The sequence below is a fragment of the Phoca vitulina genome, unplaced genomic scaffold (assembly GCF_004348235.1).
Source record: "Phoca vitulina isolate PV1807 unplaced genomic scaffold, GSC_HSeal_1.0 scaffold22, whole genome shotgun sequence".
NCBI classification, from domain to species: Eukaryota; Metazoa; Chordata; class Mammalia; order Carnivora; family Phocidae; genus Phoca; species Phoca vitulina.
In genome coordinates, this window is record NW_022589725.1 from 15,869,549 (window position 1) to 15,894,361 (window position 24,813).

The following is a 24,813-nucleotide window of genomic DNA, read 5'->3' on the forward strand; positions in this document are numbered from 1 at the left end:
CTGCCCACAGTGGTGATGGCCGTGGCGGCATCCTCGCCACGTGACCCGGACGGGCGGAAGCGGAAGTGCCGGCCCGGAGCCCGTGCTAGGCGGGTGTCCCCTCGGCGCTGCCCAGCCGCCGCCTGCACCAGCCATGGACTGCTACACGGCGAATTGGAACCCGCTCGGGGATTCTGCCTTTTACCGGTGAGCCGCCCCGCCCTCCCGCCCACGGCCCGGCTTACCCCGCTCGCCCGCCGGCTTGAGTCTTCGGGCGGAGCCGGCGGCGCGCGCCCCCGTCACTGTGGGCGCTGGGGTCCGCCCCTCGCCGGCTCTCCCCCGGCGTCTACCACTTAACGCACAGCCGCCTAATGGCCAGGGGGCCGGGCCTTCCCCAGCTCCAGGAAGGAAACTGAGGCAATCACACCGCGGTCACACGAGTAGGGGCAGAGCCCAAAGCTGAAGCTCAGATGCCACGTTGAGGGGACGGCCTGCGGGTGACAGCGAGTGTCCAGTCTCCTGCGGGGAAGTGCTGCCAAAGTCGGACTACAGGGGCGCTCCGCGGGAGGCGGGATCGCACGGCGGGTGGGGTAACAGCAAACTGGGAGAAGGGGGCGAATCCAGGGGCCCCGCGAGTGAGGACCCTCAGCTAGGGATAACCGTCTCACGGGAGTCGTAGAGTCCTAAACGATTGAAGTGAAGTGTAAACCGATCACATCATTACCCTGATAAGGATTTTTCAGTGGCGTCGCTTCTTTGTAGGGTAACATACAAACTCCTATTGGAACATCTGTAAGTCAGCCTCTATTTATAGTCTCCAGCTCCGTCTGCCCCCCTCCTACCCAAGTCTTGCATTCTAGTTGCACAGAACTACAGGACCCCAGTACACCACGATGTTTCATGGCTTCCCATGTTTGCAACCAGCCTGCAGTTCCTTCTGTGGGTACTGCCCATTGCCCTCTATCTCACTGAAGAATTTTTGCTCATCTTTCAGGGCTTAGTTCAAGGGTTCTTTCTAAAATCTTCCCTGATCCATTTCCAGTAGAATCAGCTGACTTTCCTTTGGGCCTCATGGGCCCAGTGTTATGGTCTGTTATGAATAGCACAGTAGAGCAATATTTGCATAGGATTCTTCTGCTAAACTAAGTTCCTCGAGGGCCAAGACTATGTTTATCTATGTCCAATGCATCTTTAGAACAGTGCCTGTTATGTAGTACTTGCCCAATGCAATTTTAAAAATACTTTATTGGTGTCGACTAAAGGTTATGAAGATACTGCACTGGGGTCGTATTTCAATACAAAGTACTCTTTTGCGTTAGTGAAACTATACCATTGTTTTTCACATGTTAAAACTTTTCAGTGTAATTTTTGATACACAGAATGTCAGCTCTTTTTTTTTTTTAAGATTTTTATTTATTCATTCATTTGAGAGAGAGAGACACAGAGAGAGCACAAGCAGAGGGAGAGGCAGAGGGATAGTGAGAAGCAGACTCCACGCTGAACAGGGAGCCTGGACCTGGGGCTGGATCCCAGGACCCTGGAGATCATGGCCTGAGCCGAAGGCAGACGCTTAACCATCTGAGCCACCCAGGCGCCCCAGAATGTCAGCTCTTAACATTCCAAGAAGGACAAATGCTTTTGTGGCGATTTTTAGAGACCCGTTGCATTTGTTGTTTATTCATAATTCTTATCTCTTATAAATATGCATATGAAATATGCAGTATGAAAAAAATGCAGAAATTTAATTAAAAAGCAGTAAGGTCAGTAGGAAGTAACAACAATTTCAACGGTTTTTGTGGAGAAGGTATGCCATTTGACAAAAGTAGCCATGTAACTTAGTGTTTCATACATCATACACTTTTAAAAATATGAACTTGTATTACTTTGGAAAATACATGTCGCCTACAAAAGTTTGTTAAACCAGAGAATGCTGAAGACGATTACCTCATTACCACAGAACTCCTGTTTTTCACATGCAGTCTTAGCTTTGTTGATACACCAGGGAAGTTTTAAATGAGTCTAAGTGTTGAGTGCATGCCATAGACATGACCTATCTGGCTAGCCATCTTACCTGTGCTGTGCTGCCAGAAAGAATAGAGGTCTAAGCCTTGCTGTGGAGGATGTATGATTTTTGATAATGGATGTTGAGCCGTTCTGTGTACTAGACACTATGTTAAGTATTTTATATGTATTAACTTGTTTGTCTCATGACCCCATGAGGTAGGTATCGTTATTAGCCCCATCTTACTAATAAGGAAACTGAGGCACAGAGAGGTTAGGTGGCCAGGTTACACAGCTGGTAAGTGGTGGAGCCAGGCTTTGAATCCAGTGTTCTTCTAGAACCTGTGTTAAAGCATAGGGTTTTTGGTGGTTGTTGTTGTTGTTGTTGTTGTTGTTTTAACAGGAAAATACAGCATATTCTAGCTTCACCAGAGTGGGAATATTTTAAATGCAGCTATTTGATTTTACTCATATTTGTGGATAGCTTTATGCCAGGACATGTTCCAATAAGTAAATGAATGATACAAGCATTGCATTTCGAGTCCTGTCTGCAGGACAGGATTCTTTTGTGTTGGAAGTAATGTTCTGGAAAGCTCACTGAATTTGGGAAGGGAAAGAGAGGGCATGGTTACTAGTTCTTATAGGGCTCCAGAATTTAAGCCATTTTTATCTTGAAAACCAAACTTGGATTAATCCTGTTTATTAATTTTGCCCAACCCTTTGCAGGGCTGAATGTGTATCAACCAATAAAGAGACATGGACCCTATCTGCTCTCATAGAGCTTATAGCCAGCAGGAGAGACAGTTGATAACCATTAATGACTCAGTATTTGTTTAATCATAATCACTGTAAAGGAGAGCTATAAGGTCCTAAGAGAGTATAATAGACTGGGAGATTAGAGGTAAAGAAGACTTAATGAAGGAAACAATAATGCCTCATCCAGGAGATGAGTAAACGTAGGTGCAGGGAGTGTGATGAAAAAGAGCATATACAAAGGTCCTGAGGCTGGAAAGACTAGGACACTCTCAATCATCTAAACAAAGAGAGCCAGTGTGGCTGGATTGCCAGGAGTGTATGTGTTTGTGTGTGTGTATGTGTGTGTAAATAAGTAAGTTCCTTTCGGAAGGAGCAAGCAATAGGCCAGGGAGAAGTTGATGATGGCGAACACTGGGGCAATAATGTTGGAAATAGAAGGGATGCGTCAGAAGAGTTTTAGGGAACAAAATCAAAGGAGATTGTCATGGGTTGCACTGGGTAGGAAAGAGGTAGAGCAAGGAATTGAGGATGACTGGATTTTTGGCTTAAGATGAGAAAGGAGAGTGAGTTTTGTAGGGAAAGGGTTAGCTTGGTTTTGGACACATTGCTTCAGGTACTTTTGTAGAAACATCCCTTATGGTAAGGGAAAGGAGACAAGATACATTATGTACTCCTGAAACTGTTCTTAGAAGAGAGATTTGACTATTTTAGTAAGGGTTTTTTTTGGGGGGGGACATATAAACACAAACATTTTTTTAAGATTTTATTTTTAAATAATCTCTACACCCAACATGGGGCTCAAACTTACACCCCCAAAAGCAAGAGTCACACGTTCTACTGACTGAGCCAGCCAGGTGTCCCTAAATCTGAACATTTAAAAAAAGTTGTGGTTAGGGGCGTCTAGGTGGCTCAGTCAGTTGGGCATCCAACTCTTGATTTCGCCTCAGGTCATGATCTCAGGGTTGTGAGATCAAGCCCCGTGTCGGGCTCCCTGCTCAGTGGGGAGTCTGCTTGAGATTCTCTCTCTCCCTCTGCCCCTCCCCCCAGAAATAAAAAATAAATCTTTAAAAATGGTGGTTAAATATACATAACATAAAATTTACTACCTTAACCTTCTAAAGGACTATCCTTTAGTCCAGTAGTGTTAAGTATATTCATGTTGTGCAGTGAAATCTCCAGAACTTTTTCATCTTGCAAAATTGAAATTCTATAACCATTAAATAATAACTCCCCATGTTCCCCTTCCCCCAGCCACCATTCTGTTTTCTGTTTCTATGAATTTGACTATGGTAGAGAGTGGAAGCATACAGTATTTGCCTTTTTGCAACTGGTTTATTTCACTTAGCATACTGTCCTTTCCTCAAGACTTACCCATATTGTAGCCTATGTTAAAATTTCATTCCTTCTTAAGGCTGAATAATATTGTACGTATATAACACATTTTATTTATGCAATATTCCATCAATGGATACTTGGGTTACTTCTATCTCATGGCTATTATGAATAATGCTGCTATGAACCTGGGTGTACAAATGTCCCTTCGAGACTATTTTCAGTTCTTTTGGATATATACCCTGAATAGAATTGCTGGATAACATGTAATTCTGTGTTTATTTATTTGAAGAACCATCAGACTCTTCCTTGGCAGCTACACCATTTTACATTCCACCAACAATGTACAGGAGTTCTTTAGTAGTATTTATTTTTATTTTTTAAAGACTTTATTTTTAAGTAATGTCTACACCAATGTGGGGCTCAAACTCACAGCCCTAAGATCAAGAGTTGCACGCTCCACCAGCTGAGCCAGCCAGGCGCCCCGATAGTATTTATTTATTTATTTTTTAAAGATTTTATTTATTTATTTGACAGAGAGACAGCGAGAGCAGGAACACAAGCAGGGGGAGTGGGAGAGGGAGAAGGAGGCTTCCCGCTGAGCAGGGAGCCCGATGTGGGGCTCGATCCCAGGATTCTGGGACCACGACCTGAGCCGAAGGCAGACGTTTAATGACTGAGCCACCCAGGTGTCCCAATAGTATTTATTTTTGAGGCAAATTGGAGTCATAGGATTTCAGGGGTGATGTTGGGCTCTCTTGGACCTGAAGATTTTGGAATAGATTATTCCCCAAGGCTAGACCTGATGTGCCTCTCCCTCCCCAGTGGCCCCAGTAGTCCAGCCTGGGTCCTGGAGGCAAAGGCTGGAGATCACCTATTTTCACACAAGGGCTCTTCTCGCACTGTGGTAGAGCATACTTTTCCAGAAATTCAGCTGCACAGCCACAGGGATTTCTTCAGTGTTTCCTGGAGGGGGCTGGTACTGAGGCTACGAGAAGCTGCTAGGTTTAGTGATTTCCTTGTATTGGAATCCAGGGTCCGTTTACTGCTGCTGAGATTTCCACTTCCAGGACCTGGAAGTAGAAGAGAAAGATATGACTGGCCTTCCTGATCGAAGGTATGGCTGTCCTTACAAGAGTCCACACCCCTAGGCTCTTCTGAGAGGCCGCCCTCCCTGCTGCCCTTCACTCTGCCTCTCCATACCCCATGCCACCCTTTGAGCACAGCTTGAGTCACCCAGCTGTTCCTGGGAAGCTTTCTTTACCTCAAAGGCCTGGGGAGGTAGTCCGTGTTTTGTTGCTCTTGACTCCCTGACCCTTACTCCTATCCCCCTTGGAGGGGCTCTGCCTCCTTCCCAGCCAGGTCTGTGCTGCCAACCTCCTGAACCACATCCCTCACTGACTGTTTGACTGGACGGCCTCCTGCGCATCCCAGCTCTTGCCACTTTCCAGAGTGACTTACGTGGCTACCTGTCTTCATGGTTCCCTGAGCTCTACTCAAGTGATTTTCTCTACATCAGCCACCCTCCACCCTGCACCTGTGCTCTTCCAGAATTGCTTCGCCTCTGAAACATTCAATTCAGGCAGCCCCCTGTCTGACCATAAGCTCCTGTCCTCACTGATACTCTGATACCTCCTGATACACCTGTCCTTCAACCTCACTGGGATCCCCGTCCCTGGAACCCTTTGTTCTCTTTCTGTCTGCATGCAGAGCCCACTTCTATAAATGTGTCCCTCCCTGTCCAGTTTGGAGTACACTCACAGTCAGTCATTTCAGTTTCTTGCCTTTCCCCTGACAACCTTGTTCCTTTGTCCTTTGGTTGCACCTGCCTGGCATGGAGCCACCTCCCAGTGCACCAAGCACTCACCGTCTCTCCCTGTGCCTAGGCTGCTGCTCAGTGCTGCCAGGCAGGCCACACACAGCCAGGTTGGGACTACAGCAGATCGATGCCCACCAGCCTCAACTGGGTCCTCAGTCTTTTTATGGGGGGTCAGCCTACACTCATCACAAGGCATTGTGTAATCTTTTAAAAGATTACACAAAGAAACAATTGAAATAATTCGGAAATACTGAAAATCATAGTCTCCCTGGCCTCTCCTCCCCAACAGTTGACTTCACCTTGTATTTCTGAGAGAACTGGAAGTCATCGAGAGAACTGGAAGTCTGCATAGAAGGCCTAGACTTTCCACTACCAAACCTGACCCGGTGAGATGTGCCCCTGTCTCCCTGTCCTCCCGGAAACTATGTGCCATCCACCCACACCCTCCTTCAGCCACAGTGTTTCTCCAGCTGTTGTCCAGGACCCCTTGCATCAAGATCACCTGAGATGGTGGCTAGGTGAAGCTTCCATGGCCAGACATACTCCCTTATCTCTGGGATGGGTCCTAGAAATTTGATCTGTATCTCCCCATCCTAACAAAAAATAAACTCGCCCATTCCACAGGTCCCTCCTTCTCACCCCATTTTTCTCTACCCACTCCAGCCAAAGGTCCAAAGACTGCCATCTACATTTGCTTCTGTTTTCTCTCTTCCCACTGACCATTCACTCTGGTCTGACCACCTTGTTCTTAGTGACATTCTGTCACTTCAGTGGACAGATCTCAGGCCTCATCTGAGCTTCACTCCCTGGAACACTGGATAAAGAGGAGTCCTCACTTCTTTCTTGGGAATTGAATTCAACCTTTTACTAGGAACATTTTCAGGTGTACAACAAAGTACATCATCATCACTTGGGCTTAAAAATTGTTGTGTTGCAATCTTTGCTTCAGCACTTTGGAAGTTAAAATATTTTATTAAGAAAAAGTTCAGGGGCACCTGGGTGGCTCAGTTGGTTAAGTGGCTGCCTTCAGCTCAGGTCATGGTCCTAGGGTCCTGGGATTGAGCCCCGCATTGGGCTCCCTGCTCAGCGAGAGTCTGCTTCTCCTCCCTCTGCCTGTCGCTCTACCTGCTTGTGCGCTCTCTCAAATAAATAAACAAAATCTTAAAAGAAAAAAGAAAAAGAAAAATTTCAAATATATGTAAACATAGTAAGAGTAATTTAGTGGACACCCATGTACTCCTCATCCAACTGCAGTAAAGATCAACACTGTCATTTTCTTTTCATCTTTACCTTTCCCTCTTTTACACACTTTTTTGGGACTATTTAAAAGCTAACTCCAGACACATCTTTTTTTTTTTTTTCAGACACATCTTTTCAATCAAATACTTTTTCTGGTGTATTTTATTTTTTTAAAAGATTTTATTTGGGGGCGCCTGGGTGGCTCAGTCGTTAAGCGTCTGCCTTCAGCTCAGGTCATGTTCCCCAGGGTCCTGGGATCGAGCCCCGCATTGGGCTCCCTGCTCAGCGGGGAGCCTGCTTCTCCCTCTCCCACTCCCCCTGCTTGTGTTCCCTCCATCGCTGTGTCTCTCTCGTCAAATAAATAAATAAAATCTTAAAAAAACAAAAAAGAGGGGCGCCTGGGTGGCTCAGTTGGTTAAGCGACTGCCTTCAGCTCAGGTCATGATCCTGGAGTCCCAGGATCGAGTCCCGCATCAGGCTCCCTGCTCAGCAGGGAGTCTGCTTCTCCCTCTGATCCTCCTCCCTCTCATGCTCTCTATCTCTCATTCTTTCTCTCTCAAATAAATAAATAAAATCTTAAAAAAAAAAAAAGATTTTATTTGGGAGGGAGAGAGAGCCGCTTGGGGGGGGGTAGGGGGCAGAAGGGGAGGGAGAGAGACAAGCAGACTCTGCACTGAGCGTGACTCGGGGCTGATCCCAAGACCCTGAGATCATGACCTGAGTTGAAACCAAGAGTCTGATGCTCAACTGAGCCACCCAGGCGCCCCTTTCTGTTGTATTTTAAAGTAAATGGCAGGGGTGCCTGACTGGCTCATTTGATAGAGCATGCAACTCTTGATCTTAGGGTTATAAGTTAGAGCCCCACGTTGGGTGTGGAGATTATTTAAAAATAAAATCTTAAAAAAAAATTACAGACACAACGTCAATGTGTATTACTTTTTTTTTTTTTTTTTTTTTAAAAGATTTTATTTATTTATTTGAGAGAGAGAGAATGAGAGAGAACACATGAGAGGGGGGAGGGTCAGAGGGAGAAGCAGACTCCCTGCCGAGCAGGGAGCCCGATGCGGGACTCGATCCAGGGACTCCAGGATCATGACCTGAGCCGAAGGCAGTCGCTTAACCAACTGAGCCACCCAGGCGCCCTGTGTATTACTTTTAAAAAATGACATTTTTTTCCTATAAAAATGCAGTCTTTCCTAATAATCTGCAATACTCTTTTACACCTAACAAAGTTAACATTTAAAATCGTCTAACAACCAGTCCTTAATACTTCTCCAGTTGTCTTCAAAGTGTTTTTTTATAACCAGTTTGTTCAAATCAAGACCCAAACTAGAATTCCTCATTTGTTTACCTCTCTTAATTAAGTCTTTTGTAAACTTGAACATTACTATCCCCACTCCCGCCCTTACCTTTTGTTTTCATGACATTGACTTGTTTAAGAGACGAATAACTTTCTTGATTTGTCCCATTGCTTCCCTGTGGTGCCTTTGAACTTTATTCTCTATCATAGCCTGTATTTCCTGAAACTGTATATTAGATCTAGAGGCTTGAATAGATTTCAGGGTGAACATTTTTGGCAGAAACGTTTCATAGGTGATGCTGTGGTATTTATGCGGCATCACATCTGGAAGGATCTTACATCGGATTGCCCACTTTGAGCGAAGTTGCGATTGACCAGTGGGTTTGGATGCTGATGGCTACATCCTCCCTTGTAAAGTCATATGTAATCAACTTGCAGGCTTGTCCCTCCAGAAATGGTGCCATATTGGGACCAGATATTAGTCTCTGCTGTTGGCATATTAGCCACTCAGCAGTAGTGTTAACCAGGTCAGCCTTGGGGAGGGAGGCTCCCAAGACATCTACCCCAAGTGAGGTTATCACAGGGTTTTCAAGCAGCTGAAGGCTAGTCTCCTTGGACATGGGAAGGCAAGCTACTTGCACTGTTTTTAAGTTTCAGGATCCAAATTCTTGTCCTGATCAATGCTGTTAACTTTCACTTGAAAAATGGTGTGTTGGTGAATTCAACTGTTATAATTTAACAGCCCACGCAATTAAATTTTGTGTTCAGTTTTTAGCAGTAGCAGCTTTGTGGCTGTAAGGACTAAGAGATTCTTTTAGGGCTATCATGGAAGCTTTCTGCTTCTCAGAGCCATGACTTGAGCTGAAAGTTAATGGATCCAAGCTTGTCGTTTTCTCTTTGTAAATGTTCAAGTGCACTCAAAATGATCTAGCCCATGGTCAGGCACAGAAGTCACTCCTAAGGTACATGTTTGACTTGATATTTCATCACAGCAAACTGCAGGCTTGATTAATTGTGATGCTGCTGCATGAAATAGGTGACTAGCATTTGTTTCCCATGACCGGGAGCTCAGTACTGCACTCAGGCCCAAGCACACAACCAAACCAATCCCCAAATCTCATCTTTAGGGGTCTGTCTTCTGGACCACTCCCTGCCCCAAGTTTATATCAGTTTGGATCCAATCAGGAGACTTAAACTGAGAAAGTTTGATAAACATAATTATGAAACTGTGATAAAAGAGTAACTGTAAGATATAAGAAAATTTTGTATGATAACCTAGGGCTGAGGGAGAGCACCTGAGGAAAGACACACTTGGAAGGGAAGCCCCTCCCCACGCTGGGGTTTAGATCCTGATGGCGAAGATAAAATTGCAGGTCACTGGAAAGCAGAGTTCGCTGGTTTGCCTGGGCCAGAGCTGGTCCCCAGTTGCCGGGCAAGCAAGAAACAATGCTCTGGGGTTCAGAGGTAGGGGGACACAGGTGAGCTGCAGCTGGTGGCCAAGCGTGTGGGCATGCGATGGAATGGGGCTGCTGGTGCAGCCCGGAGCACGTGGTGTCTGTACGCTGAGCCACAAGCAGTAATTGGGTGCACAGGTGTGCAGAGGGGGGTGGTCCGTGGAGGCAGGGGAGCCAGGGGACGGGCATCTTGGCAGCCGAGGAAGTAGAGCCTGGTGTGGGCAGGAGGCTAGGAGTGTGGTGTCTCTCCAGGGAGCTGTGGGAAGGTGATCACCATTCCAGGCGAACCTTTGAGGTTGCTGCTGCATAACTGAGAGATGTCCTCATACCCTGGCTGCTGGCCCGCTCTGCCCCGACTGGGAGCAGTCGGAGAGCTCTTTCCTCCAGCAGCGTCCCTCCAGGCGCCCTCTACTGAGAAAGGTTAAGATCACACTCACGGTGAAGGAGAAAGGCGTAAAGAAATGCTGTTTGTTATCACAGTATTGGAGAGTGAATTTGGAGCTGAGTGGCAATAAATTGATAACTGGCATACTAGGTCTGTGTGAACATCTATTTTCCCGTCAGATTCTCATGCAACAGTTTTAGTAACAAAATGTCAAAAAATGTGTATGTGTTATCAAAAATTCAAATAATGCAAAAGCCTAAAAATAAGCAGTCCTCCATCATCCCTCCATTCACCACCCTCCGCACAGGTAACCACTGTCTCTAGCTCAGTGCAGCTTCATGTCTCTGAGCGTTTTTTTCTGTCTTTACACACAGACATGTAGTTACACGTAAATATGCTTGTCAAAAATATGTGCTTAGTTTTTGTATAAAATAAATGGGTTCATATAGTTCCTATTGAGCTGCAGCTTTTTTTTTTTTTTTTTTTTTTTTTTTTACTTAACAGGACATCTAGAGATCATTTCATGTCAGTACACGGACTCACTTTATCAGTGGCCACATAATAGTCCCCAGAATGGGCATCCCATAGTTTATTTAACCAGCCCCATATTTAAGGAGGTTTTTCCAGGATTTGGGAGAGAACTATTTTAAATAGTGCTGCAATAAATTCATACCTTTGTGTACTTGTGCAAGTAGTTTTAGAAGTTAGACTCTTAGAAGGACGTTGCTAAGTCAGAGGGTCTGCACATTTAAAAGTTGGATAGATAGCACTTCATTTTCTTCCATAAGGGCTGAACCAATATATACACCCACCTAATATGTGTGAAAGTGCTCATTTTTCCACATCTTCAACAATATTGGATGCTCTTATCCCCTTATTTTTTTGTCAGATAGCCAAAACATAAAAAATAATTTAAATTCATATTTACATAGTCGTTAGGTATGTCTTCATATTCTTTGACTATTTTTCCATTGTGTTGTTTCCATTGGTGTAAAAAGGAGCTCTTTACATGGTCTCCATATTAACCCTTTGTTAGAAATGTTACAAATATCTTCTCATGTAGGTCACTTGACACGTATTCATTTTTATATTTTTATTTTTTTAAAGATTTTATTTATTTATCTGTCAGAGAGAGAGCACGCACGCACAAGCAGGGGGAGCAGCAGGCAGAGGAAGAAGCAGGCTCCCTGCCTGCAGGGAACCCAGTGCGGGACTCGATCCCAGGACCCTGAGATCATGACCTGAGCCGAAGGCAGGCGCTTCACCTTCGCCAACTGAGCCACCCAGGCACTCTTGTTTAGTTTCTAAATATTTTCACATAAGATAGTATGATTGTAGCCCTTGGCCATTTTTCTTTTGGTTTTATTTTCATTTTTAGAAATTACTTAGAGCCAGGGCACCTGGGTGTCTCAGTCCATTGAGCATCTGCCTTCAGCTCAAGTCATGATGCCAGGGTCCTGGGATCAAGCCCCGAGGTGGGCTCCCTGTTCAACAGGGAGTCTGCTTCTCCTTCTCCCTCTGCCCCTCCTCCCCGCTTGTGTGCTCTCTCTCTTAAATGAATAAATAAAATCTTCTTTAAAAAATTTCTTAGAGCCTTTTGTATTTTTAAGAAAAGTACCTGTTTTTCACGTGTCATATTTTTTCCCTTTTCATTATTTGTTTTCCTAGTTTGTTTTCCATGGATTTTTTTAATGTGTAAAAGTTTTTTAATGTTAATCATTTTAATAAATAACCAGTAATGTGATTTAAAAACTCAAAGTCTCATTCTGTCCCTGTCCTTATTCAACTGATTCCACCCCCTCACCTACCAGTCACCAGTTACTAGATTCTTAGAAATCTTTCCAGAATTTCTTGTTTTTCAAATAGAAGCAAATACAAAACATACATATTGTTTTTACTCCTTTTTTTTTTTTTTTAAAGATTTTATTTATTTATTTGAGAGAGAGAGAATGAGAGAGAGCAAGTACATGAGAGGGGGGAGGGTCAGAGGGAGAAGCAGACTCCCTGCCGAGCAGGGAGCCCGATGCGGGACTCGATCCAGGGACTCCAGGATCATGACCTGAGCCGAAGGCAGTCGCTTAACCAACTGAGCCACCCAGGCACCCCGTGTTTTTACTCCTTTTTATATAGAAGTGTACAGAAGCCCTTTTTATTTAGACTCGTTCTTTTTCTGTGATTTCTGGGTTATATATCATGCTTAGAAATTGTTTCTGTTTTGAGAGTGTAAAAATAGCCAAGATTTGTTCTTATATGGCTTGATTTTTTTTTTTTTTAAGATTTTATTTATTTATTTATTTGACAGAGAGAGACACAGCGAGAGAGGGAACACAAGCAAGGGGAGTGTGAAAGGGGAAGCAGGCTTCCCACTGAGCAGGGAGCCCGATATGGGGCTCAATCCCAGGACCCTGGGATAATGACCTGAGCCGAAGGCAGATGCTTAACAACTGAGCCACCCAGGTGCCCCGGCTTGATTTTTTTTTTTTTTTAACATTTAAATCTTGAATTCCATCTGGAAAATATTTTATTGTAGAGATTAAGTAATGAAATAGTGTTTATTGCAATTCTTCCCATATGGCCCATTGTCTCATTTCAAGTATCCATTTGCAGCAATCTGAAATGCCATCTTTATTACATGCTCAATTCTCAGTTCTGTTTCTGGCCTCTTCCATCAATCTATTTGCTTATTCCTGTGCCAGAACAACAGTTTTAATTAACTTTAGTTTTATATTGTGTATTTGATATCTGACATATATCTGTTCTCTTATTTTCAAAATATTTTAAAATATTTTTCAGCATTTTCTGTTTAAAATGATTTTTTCTTTTCTGCAAGTGAGATTTAGAATCTGTATGTGCTGGGACGCCTGGGTAGCTCAGTCAGTTAAGCATCTGACTCTTGATCTCAGCTCAGTTCTCCATCTCAGGGTCATGATTTCAAGCCCTACATTGGGCCTGTGCCAGGTGTGGAGCCTATTTAAAAAAAAAAAAAAAAGAATCAGTTTGTGCTTCCCCCACCCCCAAAGATTGGGAGTGGGGTTTTTTTGTGTTTTTTTTTTTTAAAGATTTTATTTATTTATTTATTTGACAGAGAGAGAGACAGTGAGAGAGGGAACACAAACAGGGGGAGTGGGAGAGGGAGAAGCAGGCTTCCTGCTCAGCAGGAAGCCCGATGCGGGGCTCGATCCCAGGACCCTGGGATCATGACCTGAGCCGAAGGCAGACCCTTAACGACTGAGCCACCCGGGTGCCCCTGGGAGTGGTTTTTATTGGAGTTCTCATGCATTCATAGATCAGTTTGGAATGTTTCTCCAGGTTTTCTATATCTTTGAGTAAACTTTGATTTGATTTGATTTTTTTAAACTTTTTTCTTTCTTTTTTTTTAAAGATTTTATTTATTTATTTTTGAGAGAGAGAGAGAGAGAACGAGCACAAGTACAAGCAGGGGGAGGGATAGAGGGAGAAGTAGACTCCCAGCTGAGCAGGGAGCCTGATGAGGGACTCAATCCCAGGACCCTGAGATCATGACCTGAGCCACCTAGATGTCCCTCTTTCAAGTTTTTGTTTTTTTTTTAAAAGATTTTATTTATTTATTTGAGAGAGAGAGAATGAGAGAGAGAGAACACATGAGAGGGGATAGGGTCAGAGGACGAAGCAAACTCCCTGCCGAGCAGGGAGCCCGATGCGGGACTCGATCCAGGGACTCCAGGATCATGACCTGAGCCGAAGGCAGTCGCTTAACCAACTGAGCCACCCAGGCGCCCCCTCTCTTCCAAGTTTTTATTTAAATTCCAGTTCATTATCATACAGTGTAATGTTAGTTTCAGGTGTAGAATTTAATGATTCGTCACTACAGAAAACACCTGGTGCCCATCTCAGCAGTGCCCTCCTTAATTCCCATCACCTATTTAACCAACCCCCCCCCCAGCCCCACCCCCCGCCCACTCCCCTCCCGTCTCCCTCAGTTTGTTCTCTATAGTTAAGAGTCTTTCCTGGTTCACCTCTCTTTCCCCCCACCCCATGGTTGTATTTTGTAAAAACTTTTGTTAGGTTTATTCTTGTTTTTATTTTTTTATTTATTTGTATATATAATATTATCTTGTTTTTATTATTTTATTATCTTCTTATTTTATTGCTATCATGATTAGGGTCTTTTAAAGTCATATTCTAATTGATTCTTGCTATGATATATAAAATTTATCAGTATAGAAAATATGTAGGTTTTTGTTGATCGCTCTCCTGAGCTCTTTTGTTCATTATTCCATAGCCTGCTTTGGATTTTCTAAGTAGACAATCACATTATTTGTGAATAGCAGCAAACTCACTCCTTCTCCGAAATATAAACCTCTTTTTATTTTTTTTCTTAAATTATTTTGCTAGAACCCCAAGAAGAATGTCAAATAGAAGATAATGGTAGGCATCTTTCTGATTCTTATCAGGAAGGCTCCCGAAATGATACTGGAGGAAACACTCCCCTTAAATACTGCTTTCTCTTGGCTTCCTGGGATAAGGCCCACTCCTTTTCCGTCCCCTTGTCCCCACCTCCAGCCTTCAAATGATGGCATGCCTCAGGCCTCCTACTCCGTCTTCATGCCACGCACACTCTTGGCGACCCACACCCATCTCAGATTGCAGTCATCTCGTGCCAGCTTGTGATTTCTGTTACTCCCATAAGCTGAGCATTCAGAGATTGACATCTCTATCCCAGGACTCTGTCCCCCTGGCTCTGGAGTCACCGAAGAGCTCCTCTGGGGTTTCTTTCAAGTACTGCTAACTAACTCAGTGCCTCTAAAATGGAGATCATTATCGGCAAGCGTTGAGGGGGACCCCTGGCTGGACAACCTGCTTTGGTGTTAAAAACCAGAAATAGAAGAAAGGCTGCCTGCCCTGAGAGACCCCCCTTAGAGGGTCTGATTTCCTGCTAATGCAGGCCCAAGCCAGCCACCGCACCCTAGTCCTACCTTAGTTTATGCCCTGGATATTGACCAAGTAGCCTGTCTCTTGTGCCAGGAGCTCCTGCCATCCTCGGACACTTGCCCAACGAACCACGTCCTGCCCTGCCAACAGCCTCTGCTCTATCACCTGCTGTCCCTAAGCATGCATGTGGTCAGTTGCCCGAGCTGTTTCTAGTCATGGCCCTCTCCCACCTGTGGGGGGCCTTGCCTGCCCTGTGAAGGACAAATGGAGGCTTTAGGGGTTCCTCTGGGCTCAATCCATCTGGACGCAGGGTCATGAGGAGGCTAATTTCTGCTTGCCTCTGTGTGGGCAGGAAATATGAGCTGTACAGCATGGACTGGGACCTGAAGGAGGAACTCAGGGACTGCCTGGTAGCCGCTGCACCCTATGGGGGCCCCATTGGTATGTCACCCCTCTGCCACTGCATGTTCTGGGACAATGGGGTGAACTTGAGGTGCATGATGCCTGGGGTCCTTGCTGTCAGGTGGTTCTTGCTAACGTGGCCACCCCTCTTCCCCCCCATTTCTCACCCCCTGCTGAGATGCTTTAAATTTTGGTTCTCCTGAAGCTTGCTTCATATGGGGTGGGCCTGGAGAACTGGACAGAAAATCTCTTCTTCAACTACAGCACTGTTGAGGAACCCGTGGCGGAAGGAGAAAGCGGCCAGCGTACGGCCAGTGCTTGAGATCTACTCTGCCTCTGGTCTGCCTCTGGCCAGTCTGCTGGTGAGCACCCCTGATCCGCCCCGGGGGCTAGGCTGGGTCTGTGTCCCAAGGACAGCCTCAGGAACCTCCGTCTCCTCTGCAGTGGAAGAGTGGGCCCGTGGTGTCCCTAGGCTGGTCAGCTGAGGAGGAGCTGCTCTGCGTGCAGGAAGATGGTGTAGTGCTGGTCTACGGGCTTCATGGCGACTTCCGGAGACACTTCAGCATGGGCAATGTAGGGGCTGCAGGGGACTGGGGAAAGGGATGGAGTCTGGGACTCTGGCTTCCTCAACTCATGGCCCCTCTCCCCAGGAGGTGCTCCAGAACCGGGTTCTAGACGCCCGGATCTTCCATACTGAGTTTGGTTCGGGGGTGGCCATCCTCACTGGGGCCCACCGCTTTACGCTCAGCGCCAATGTGGGTGATCTCAAACTTCGCCGGATGCCGGAGGTGCCGGGTGAGCCCTGATATCCCTGAGACAGACATTCAGCGCCCACAGACGTGCCTCCAGACCCGGGGGGTGGGGGGGCCCGGCAAGAGAGGCAGAAGCTGTGGGCTCTGGTCGTCCTGAAGTTGTCCCCTTCCCCTGCCGCAGGTCTGCAGAGCGCACCCTCGTGCTGGACCACACTGTGCCAGGACCGAGTTGCACACGTTCTTCTGGCCGTGGGGCCTGATCTTTACCTCCTTGACCATGCAGCCTGCTCGGCAGTGGTGAGGGCCCTGAGTGGGAGTGAAATGGAAGGAAGGGAGTGAGGGAGGCAGTGGGGGAAGCTCTGAGAAAACATCTGGTGTCCTCCCTGGCCTGTCCCAGACGCCCCCTGGCCTGGCCCCCGGAGTGAGCAGTTTCCTGCAGATGGCAGTCTCCTTCACCTACCGACATCTGGCACTCTTCACAGACACAGGCTACATCTGGATGGGGACGGCATCACTCAAGGTGTGATCCTGGGACAACGTGGGGGCACCCTACCTTGTCCAGGAAAGATCTGTTAGCAGTAGGGGAAGGGCTTTTTAACCAGACTGGTGACTACCAGGACAGGGCCATGATGTTCCCTGCACCCTTTCAGGAGAAGCTGTGTGAGTTCAACTGCAACATCCGGGCCCCCCCCAAGCAGATGGTCTGGTGAGGATGGGGGTCTTATGTTGGGGGTGGGCGCAGCCTTGTTTCCTGGGACACCTTGATTCATCTTGTCTAATGGCCAAGCCAGGTGGAGCTTGCATTTTATCATCTCTGCCAGTGCATACTTGAGGGAAACCCCTGCCCCCTTGTGGGCCCCAGATGCCCCTGGGAGCTGACAGCACCGGGGGAGAGGGGAGCAGATGTTGGTCAGAGGAACGGGATAAGGGACAGCACACATGTTCAGGGCTGTCCCAAGGCAAAGCAATGTAAGCAGTGATGTGGGAAGGTAGGAGGCGTGTCTGTAGGCCCAGGGTCCTGTATGTGTCCCAGATTGTGTGATGCTGCCCACAGGTGCAGCCGTCCTCGGAGCAAAGAGAGGGCTGTCGTGGTGGCCTGGGAGAGGCGGCTAATGGTGGTGGGTGACGCACCTGAGAGCATCCAGTATCCTTGGAGGGCTGCCTGCGGGGGAGTGGGAGGGGAAAGGAGGAGAGGGAGGGTCACCTGCCCCGCCCCATTTCTGGGTATTCTTGGGAACCTTGACCAAGCTCGGGTTTGTGCTGGATGAAGATTCCTACCTGGTGCCTGAGCTGGATGGGGTCCGCATCTTCTCTTGTAGCACCCACGAGTTCCTGCATGAGGTTCCAGGTGAGGCCCTCACAGGGTACCATGGGACCCAGGGCAGGATCAGGGCATTGAGGCAGTGCTGAGGATTCCCTGCCCTCCCAACACTCACCAACACTCTCTCCTAGTGGCCAGCGAGGAGATCTTCAAAATTGCCTCGATGGCCCCTGGAGCACTGTTGTTGGAGGCCCAGAAAGAGTACGAGGTAAAGCCCTAGGCTTCTCCCTGGATCCCAGGATGGTCTTCTCCTTCCCCTTCCTAATTGGCTCAGCCCCATGCCCCTGGCTGGGCAAGGTAGACTCAGCCAGGTGCCACTTGTCAAGGGAGGAGTCCAGGCAGGACACTGGGCTGGGGAGAGCCAGCTCAGGTAGACTGAAGTGACATGGTGTCCTCCCTGTGGTGATGGGGAGGTGCAGGGAACCCCTACTATGCCCAGCCCAGGCACCAGTCCGGGCTACCATCAAGGCTCCTTGCCAGCAATTGTGGCGGATATGGCAGGGGATGTATGGGTACCTCGGGTGGACTGTGGGCTAAGGGAGTTTGGGCTTTGGCCTCTGCAGCCCCTCTATACCAGCCCATTTGAACCACAGCCCAGAGGGGTGGGGGGACCAGACATGGGGGTGTTCTCTATCATATCACCCCATTCCTGGCACCCTTCCCCCACCCCCTAGAAAGAGAGCCAGAAGGCAGATGAGTACCTACGGGAGATCCAGGAGCTGGGGCAGCTGACCCAGGCCGTGCAGCAGTGCATCGAGGCTGCGGGACATGAGCATCGGCCAGACATGCAGAAGAGTCTGCTCAGGGTTGGCCTGGCCAGCGGGGCTGGGTGGTGGGGTGCTGGGCGGGGCGGGTGCCCTAGAAGGAGGGGTGGGGCGACCGGTAAGATCTCCTCTGTCGCCCTCTGGCTCTTCTCAGGCGGCCTCCTTTGGAAAGTGTTTCCTCGACAGATTTCCACCTGACAGCTTCGTGCGCATGTGTCAGGACCTGCGTGTGCTGAATGCCATTCGGGACTACCACATCGGGATCCCCCTCACTTATAGCCAGTATCCTCAAACGAGCTGCGAGGATGTTTACGGTCAGTGGCGGTGGGGGAAGGGGAAGGGGCTGAAGACGCTGCCTGCAAGTCCTTGGCAAATAGGGCTCATACCCCAGCTGAATCCTTAACCAGGTAAAATGCAGATACAAGCAGCTCACCATCCAGGTGCTGCTGGACAGGTACAGCAAGCCCCAGGGTTGTGGGAGGAGGGCTCTATGTGGGCAGGTGGTACGGCCCCTGCTGGCTTCTTGTGGTCACTGCTCACCCATTTCTTTGGGAGCTGGGAGGCCTGAGTTACAGGCTGGGGCCACTCTGCCCTCTCTTTCTTTCTTTTTTTTTTTTTTTTTAAAGATTTTTATTTATTTATTTGTCAGAGAGAGAGAGCACAAGCAGGGGGAGCAGCAGAGGGAGAGGGAGAAGCAGGCTCCTCACTGAGCAAGGAGCCCAATGTGGGACTCGATCCCAGGACCCTGGGATCATGACCTGAGCCGAAGGCAGATGCTTAAGGACTGAGCCACCCAGGCGTCCCTGCCCTCTCTTTCTATCCCACCTCACCCCCATATGTTTTATCCCCTTGCCTGCCAGGCTGGTGTTGAGGAGGCTTTACCCCCTGGCGATCCAGATCTGTGAGTACCTGCGCCTTCCTGAAGTGCAGGGCGTCAGCAGGATCCTGGCCCACTGGGCCTGCTACAAGGTGAGGACGTAGGGTGGGCTTCAAAGTCATTTAGAGGATTCCAGGCCCCCATGGGATGTGGGAAATACGAAGTGTAGAGCTGAAGGGGGAAGTCCTGATCCAGGGCCAGTGTGGGCAGGGGGGTGAAGGGTGAGATCCAGGTGTGTGTGACAATCCCCCTCTATCTGCAGGTGCAACAGAAGGATGTGTCCGACGAGGATGTTGCTCGGGCCATTAACCAGAAGCTGGGGGACACGCCAGGCGTCTCTTACTCTGACATTGCTGCGCGGGCCTATGGCTGTGGCCGCACGGAGCTGGCCATCAAGGTGTGGGCGCCCAGCCCTCCCCAGATGCTCTGACACTGGTATTTGAGGCCCCCAGTCCAGCTCCTTCTCTCTGTGCCTTTCTCCCCACCCCACAGCTGCTGGAGTATGAGCCACGCTCTGGGGAGCAGGTCCCCCTTCTCCTAAAGATGAAGAGAAGCAAACTGGCACTGAGCAAGGCCATTGAGAGTGGAGACACTGATCTGGGTGAGCAGGGTTTGAGAGAGGGCAAGGCTGGGACCCCTGGGCTAAGCACGGGGCCGAGCCAAAGTCCCCACACCACCTTATCGTTCCTTAGTGTTCACAGTGTTGCTGCACCTGAAGAATGAGCTAAACCGAGGAGACTTTTTCATGACTCTTCGGAACCAGCCCATGGCCCTGAGTTTGTACCGACAGGTGTGTGCCCTGGGCAGGGGTGGGGCTGGAATCTCCTGAGCCCCTGAGCTGGCCTTGCTGACTGACTGCCTGTCCATGGCCCCAGTTCTGTAAGCACCAGGAGCTAGAGACACTGAAGGACCTTTACAATCAGGATGACAACCACCAGGAGCTGGGCAGCTTCCACATCCGAGCCAGCTATGCTGCAGAGGAGGTCTGAGGTCCACAGAGTGGGTGGGGCCTGTGGGCTGGGCTGCTGGTGGGGCTCCTTCTCCAGGCATCTGGGCCTCCTATCTGGTACACACCCCAACTGGTCCTCACTGTTTCGGGACAGTCTGAGAAGATATGAAGCCAGGATGGTGGTCGGTCCCGGGTGAGCTCACCTCCCGACTAGGGACACTGGGCTGGTGCCCCCAGCGGCTAAAGCTGGCCCTGGCGACCCTGGGCGCAGGGACCGGGGAGAGAAGTGTAGCCCGAGTAGGGAAGACTGATGTCCTTGGTGCTGTGAGCTCAGGCTTCCCTGCTTGCCCCTGTAGCGTATCGAGGGGCGAGTCGCGGCTCTGCAGACGGCAGCTGACGCCTTCTACAAGGCCAAGAATGAGTTTGCAGCCAAGGTTTGCCTTACTCTTTTCTGAGAACCTCCTCTGCTCCGGTCTTGCCTCCTTGTCCCTGTTGGCCCCGTCCGGCCCCATCTGGCTTCACCTCTGCCCCAGGCCACGGAGGATCAAATGCGGCTCCTGCGGCTGCAGCGGCGCCTGGAAGATGAGCTGGGGAGCCACTTCGTGGACCTGTCTCTGCACGACACGGTCACCACCCTCGTCCTCGGCGGCCACAGCAAGCGCGCAGAACAGCTGGCACGTGACTTCCGCATTCCGGACAAGAGGTAGGTGAGGCTCCGGCCGCGGGTAGGTCCTGGGACCGCCCTCCGGCCCGCAACACCTGCGAGCCCAGCTTCCCTGCAGGCTCTGGTGGCTGAAGCTGACCGCCCTGGCGGATCTGGAAGACTGGGAGGAGCTAGAGAAGTTTTCTAAGAGCAAGAAATCGCCCATTGGCTACCTGGTGAGGCAGGGGCCCTGCGTCGACCCCACGCCCAGGGGTGTAGTCCTGGGGAGGGGACCAGGCCCAGAGACAGGCAGATGGCCCATTCCTGCATCTATTCAGCCCTCCCACATAGTTAGCACACTCGTGGGCTAGGTCTGTGGGCAAGTGGGCCCGAGTTAGCCCACAGATGTTGGCCAGAGAAGGAATGAGCTGCTCTCCTCAAGGAGGCCCACTGTGGGCACCGTGTGCCGAAGGGAAAGTCTCATGGGAGTAGGGGGTGGAGGGGCACTGGGGGGGCATGTTCGGGAGGCAATGGACGAGACCAAGGGGGATTGTTTTCTGTGGCAGGTGGTTCAGTGGTGTGGCGGGTAGGTGGGATAAGGGCAGCCGTGAGAGAAAACACAGGCCCTGAGAAGGCAAGGGACTCCTATTGCGAGAGGGTAGCCTCAGATGGTGGAGTGGCCGCATGGACAAGGCTCTAACAGATCTGTGGTGTAGGTGGTTCCTGCCCTGAGACTGCTGAGATCACAACTGTTGTATGTGTGTCAGGGCGGGGGTGGGGCGAGATTATGCACACTGAAGGGCGTATGAAATACACAGGGACCATGCGTCCGTGGGGCTTTTGCTCATAAGAGAGAGGACAGGAAGGCGCTGCCTTATCTTCTCCTTCTCCCCAACTTCTCCTAAGCCCTTTGTTGAGATCTGCATGAAACAACACAACAAATATGAGGCCAAGAAGTATGCCTCCCGCGTGGGTCCTGAGCAGAAGGTCAAGGCCTTGCTTCTCGTTGGGTGCGTCGGCTGAGAGCCCTGTGGGTGCTGGGTGGCTGAGCCAGGGGGCTGATGAGGGGCACGGTCTGTGCCCTTGGGCAGCCTGACACCTTCTCCCCTCCTCCTCAAACCACAGGGATGTGGCTCAGGCCGCAGATGTGGCCATTGAGCACCGGAACGAAGCAGAGCTGACTCTTGTGTTGTCCCACTGCACTGGAACTGCAGACACGGCCACGGCCGACAAGATTCAGCGGGCTAGGGCACAGGCCCAGAAGAAGTGAAGGGCTCACCCTGTACGTCACCCTGCGCTCTAGGCTCGGCAGAAGCGTCACTGCTTATCCAGCTTCTTTAGAGCTGAGCTAAACCTAGGAGCTGGGGTGGGGTGGGAGCCGGGGGTCTGATTGTAAATAAAGTTGGGACATTTTAGAGCACTTGTCTCATGCAGTCCAGCCTAAGCGAAAGCATGCTGGAGCAGAACCATCCAGACACTTCAGCAAAACTCTGTGTGTTTGATTGTGTTGGGGCTGGAGGGGGAGCTCCTCAGCGATATTTACAAGAGACCTGCCCCTCTCCACAGTTACCGAAGAAAGTCCTGTAACTAAGCTCCCAGCCCCTAGGAAGATTACGGGGAGCTGTGCAGAACTCCAGCAGCAGCCCATCAAGAGCCAATCTGAAAAGCATTATACACGTACACACAAGAACCATGCTAAACACTTCACCATTGCTATTTCGTTTATTCCACAAGACAACCCTGTGAGATGGGTAACATCGCCCCATGTTACAGAAGAGGAGATTGAGGACTGAGGAGGTTTGGTAACAGGGAGTATATGGCAAAACTGGGATTTGAAACCAGATGGCGCTTGTGGGGGTCTCAGAGCTTCTCCTCAGCTATTGTGACAGAAGAGGGATGACTGAAATCGGGCCCTCTGAGTGGAGGAGCCTGAGGCAAGACCCCCATTCGCACTACAGTAAGGGTTGGAGGGCCGATGAGAGTGCGGCCGGCGTGTTAGAGGGTTAGAGAAAGAGCCTTCACGAACCACGCCCACCTAACGGTGGTGAGCAACTCCTACGTGGTCTCGGGGCTGAAGAGAAAAGGAGGACGGAACATCTCAATTCTGCCAAGGAAGAACTACAAACGAGCGACCCCTGGCTCTACCTGACCCCGAACAGAGGCTCCATCCCCATCAGCAGCAGTGCTTTCTTGGCCCTGCAGATGTCCATCTCTGGCCTTCAGCATACACTCCGGTTACGTGAGCTTCATGGCCCGTGCCCCCACCCAACACTGAGGGCACTTCCTTTTCCTCTTTTTGCGCCTTTCGTCTAGAAGGAGGACAAAGGAGGAAACCAAAGCCCAGAGGGAGGGCAGGCCTCCCTGGAGCTTCTGGTTTTCCCCTCTTAATGCCTTTACAGTTGACTTGAAATGAGTGCCTGAAAAGAGTGGGAGACTCGGGGCCTGGTAAGCTGTTTCTTTTTCTTCTTCCTCCACCTGATTTGTAACTTTGAATAGCTTCCAAGGGGATATACATCACATTGTAAAACAGCCATTTATTATGCTCACCTCTTACTACGTGGGTCAAGAATCTGGACAGGATAAAATGGTGGCTTGTGTCTGCTCCACGATAATTGAGACATCAGCTAGAAGACTCAAAGGTGGGGGGATGACTTGATAGCTGGGGGCTGAAATCATCGGAAGGATTGGCAACTCACAAGTCTGGCAGCTGAAGCTGGTTGTTGACTGGAACCTTAGCTGGGGTTGTTGGCCAGGGCACCTACAACCCAGCAGAGCTCACAACATGGCGGCCAGGTTCCAAGGGCAGCATCCCAAGAGAGCTGCGCAGAACTGTACTGCCTTCCCCAACCTAGCTTTGGAAGTCGCACAGGGCCACTCAATACCTGCCACATTCTCTTGGTCAGGGCAGTCCCACCCCATTTCAAGTGGAGATCGACTCCATCTCTTGGTAGGGGAGAGGCGAGGCTCTGGAAGAGTGTATAGAACTGGCAATGTGGCCAGTTTTTGGAATCACAGGCACAGCCCATCAGCCTTCTATCTCAGAAATCAGCAGAGTGGTCCAACAAGAGAGTTGTCTGAAAATTAAAGGCAGTGTACTTTTTTGTAAAGTTAAACCCTGATTTTCCCCCCAACATTTTATCACGAAAACTTTCAGACAGACAGCTAAGTTGAAAGAATTTTACAGTGAACACCTGTATACCCACCACCTAGATTCTGCCATTAGTATTTTACTATATTACTTTATCACACATCTCTCCATCCCTCTGTTCATCTTACTTATCCACCTTATTTTTGATGACTTCAAACTAAGTTGCAGTCTTTAATACACTTCCCTCTAAATACTTCAGAATTTCAGTGACTAGAGGCTAGGATAAGGACTGGGGGACCTTTCTTCTAGTTTAGAATATCATCAATAGCAGCCCTGGAGTGAGAGTCAGTCAAAGGCCTTCTCAAGATAAGGGGGCTCCAATCTCTTAGGTACAGAGCTCTAGCAAATTACCCTTGGAAGTAGAACAGTGGCCTGGAAAGACACTTGGCTCTCATTTACTCCAATTTTCTATCTTATTGCCTTGCTTTATTTTCATTACAGCATTTAGGAAATTTTCTTTTCACTTGTTTGTTTATTGTCTGTCTCCCGTCCAGAATGTAAATTCCTGAGAGCAGAGACCTTTTCTGTCTTATTCCCTGCTGTGTCCAGCACATGGTTTGTACTCAATATTTGTTGAGCGAATGATTCATTGTTCCATTTACTAGATGGAGAAAGAGTCCCAGAGAGGGGAAGTGATTTACCTAATGAAACAAGAGTCCTTTACCCCCATCCTCCAGCTCTTCTTCAGTCCAGTCCTTTTCTCATAGAAACCCTGTGACTCCTTGGGGCACCTGTGGCGTGGCTCACAAATGCCTACCTTTAGGTATATGCTCCAGTGAGC

At 48.9% G+C, this 24,813-nt stretch overlaps 1 protein-coding gene across 2 annotated transcripts; it reads left to right on the top strand.

The window, feature by feature from the left end:
- Positions 1–50: 50 nt before the first annotated feature.
- On the top strand, positions 51–24,801 carry VPS16 (VPS16 core subunit of CORVET and HOPS complexes). Of its 2 annotated transcripts, none has more exons than XM_032419553.1 (24): positions 51–186; positions 15,529–15,617; positions 15,843–15,940; positions 16,023–16,151; positions 16,229–16,373; positions 16,512–16,627; positions 16,728–16,850; positions 16,981–17,036; positions 17,385–17,474; positions 17,584–17,678; positions 17,783–17,859; positions 18,326–18,457; positions 18,570–18,697; positions 18,834–18,869; positions 19,276–19,384; positions 19,555–19,689; positions 19,785–19,893; positions 19,994–20,082; positions 20,168–20,275; positions 20,598–20,675; positions 20,775–20,944; positions 21,024–21,120; positions 21,791–21,894; positions 22,010–24,801. In XM_032419553.1, the coding sequence occupies exons 1-24, from the start codon at positions 134–136 to the stop codon at positions 22,152–22,154; spliced, it is 2,511 nt and encodes an 836-aa protein (XP_032275444.1). In that variant the 5' UTR covers positions 51–133; the 3' UTR covers positions 22,155–24,801. The 2 variants fall into 2 exon arrangements, with proteins under 2 accessions (XP_032275444.1, XP_032275443.1); XM_032419552.1 differs by having other exon boundaries at positions 19,985–20,082; positions 22,010–24,795.
- The last annotated feature ends 12 nt before the right edge of the window (positions 24,802–24,813 follow it).

Bases quoted from the DNA above. Each gene is read 5' to 3' on its own strand.
- VPS16 (XM_032419552.1), top strand. From the start codon at position 134: ATGGACTGCTACACGGCGAATTGGAACCCGCTCGGGGATTCTGCCTTT. The intron at 15,941-16,022 runs GTGAGCACCCCT...TCTCCTCTGCAG, and splicing joins TGCCTCTGGCCAGTCTGCTG to TGGAAGAGTGGGCCCGTGGT. The intron at 17,860-18,325 runs GTAAAGCCCTAG...CCCACCCCCTAG, and splicing joins AGGCCCAGAAAGAGTACGAG to AAAGAGAGCCAGAAGGCAGA.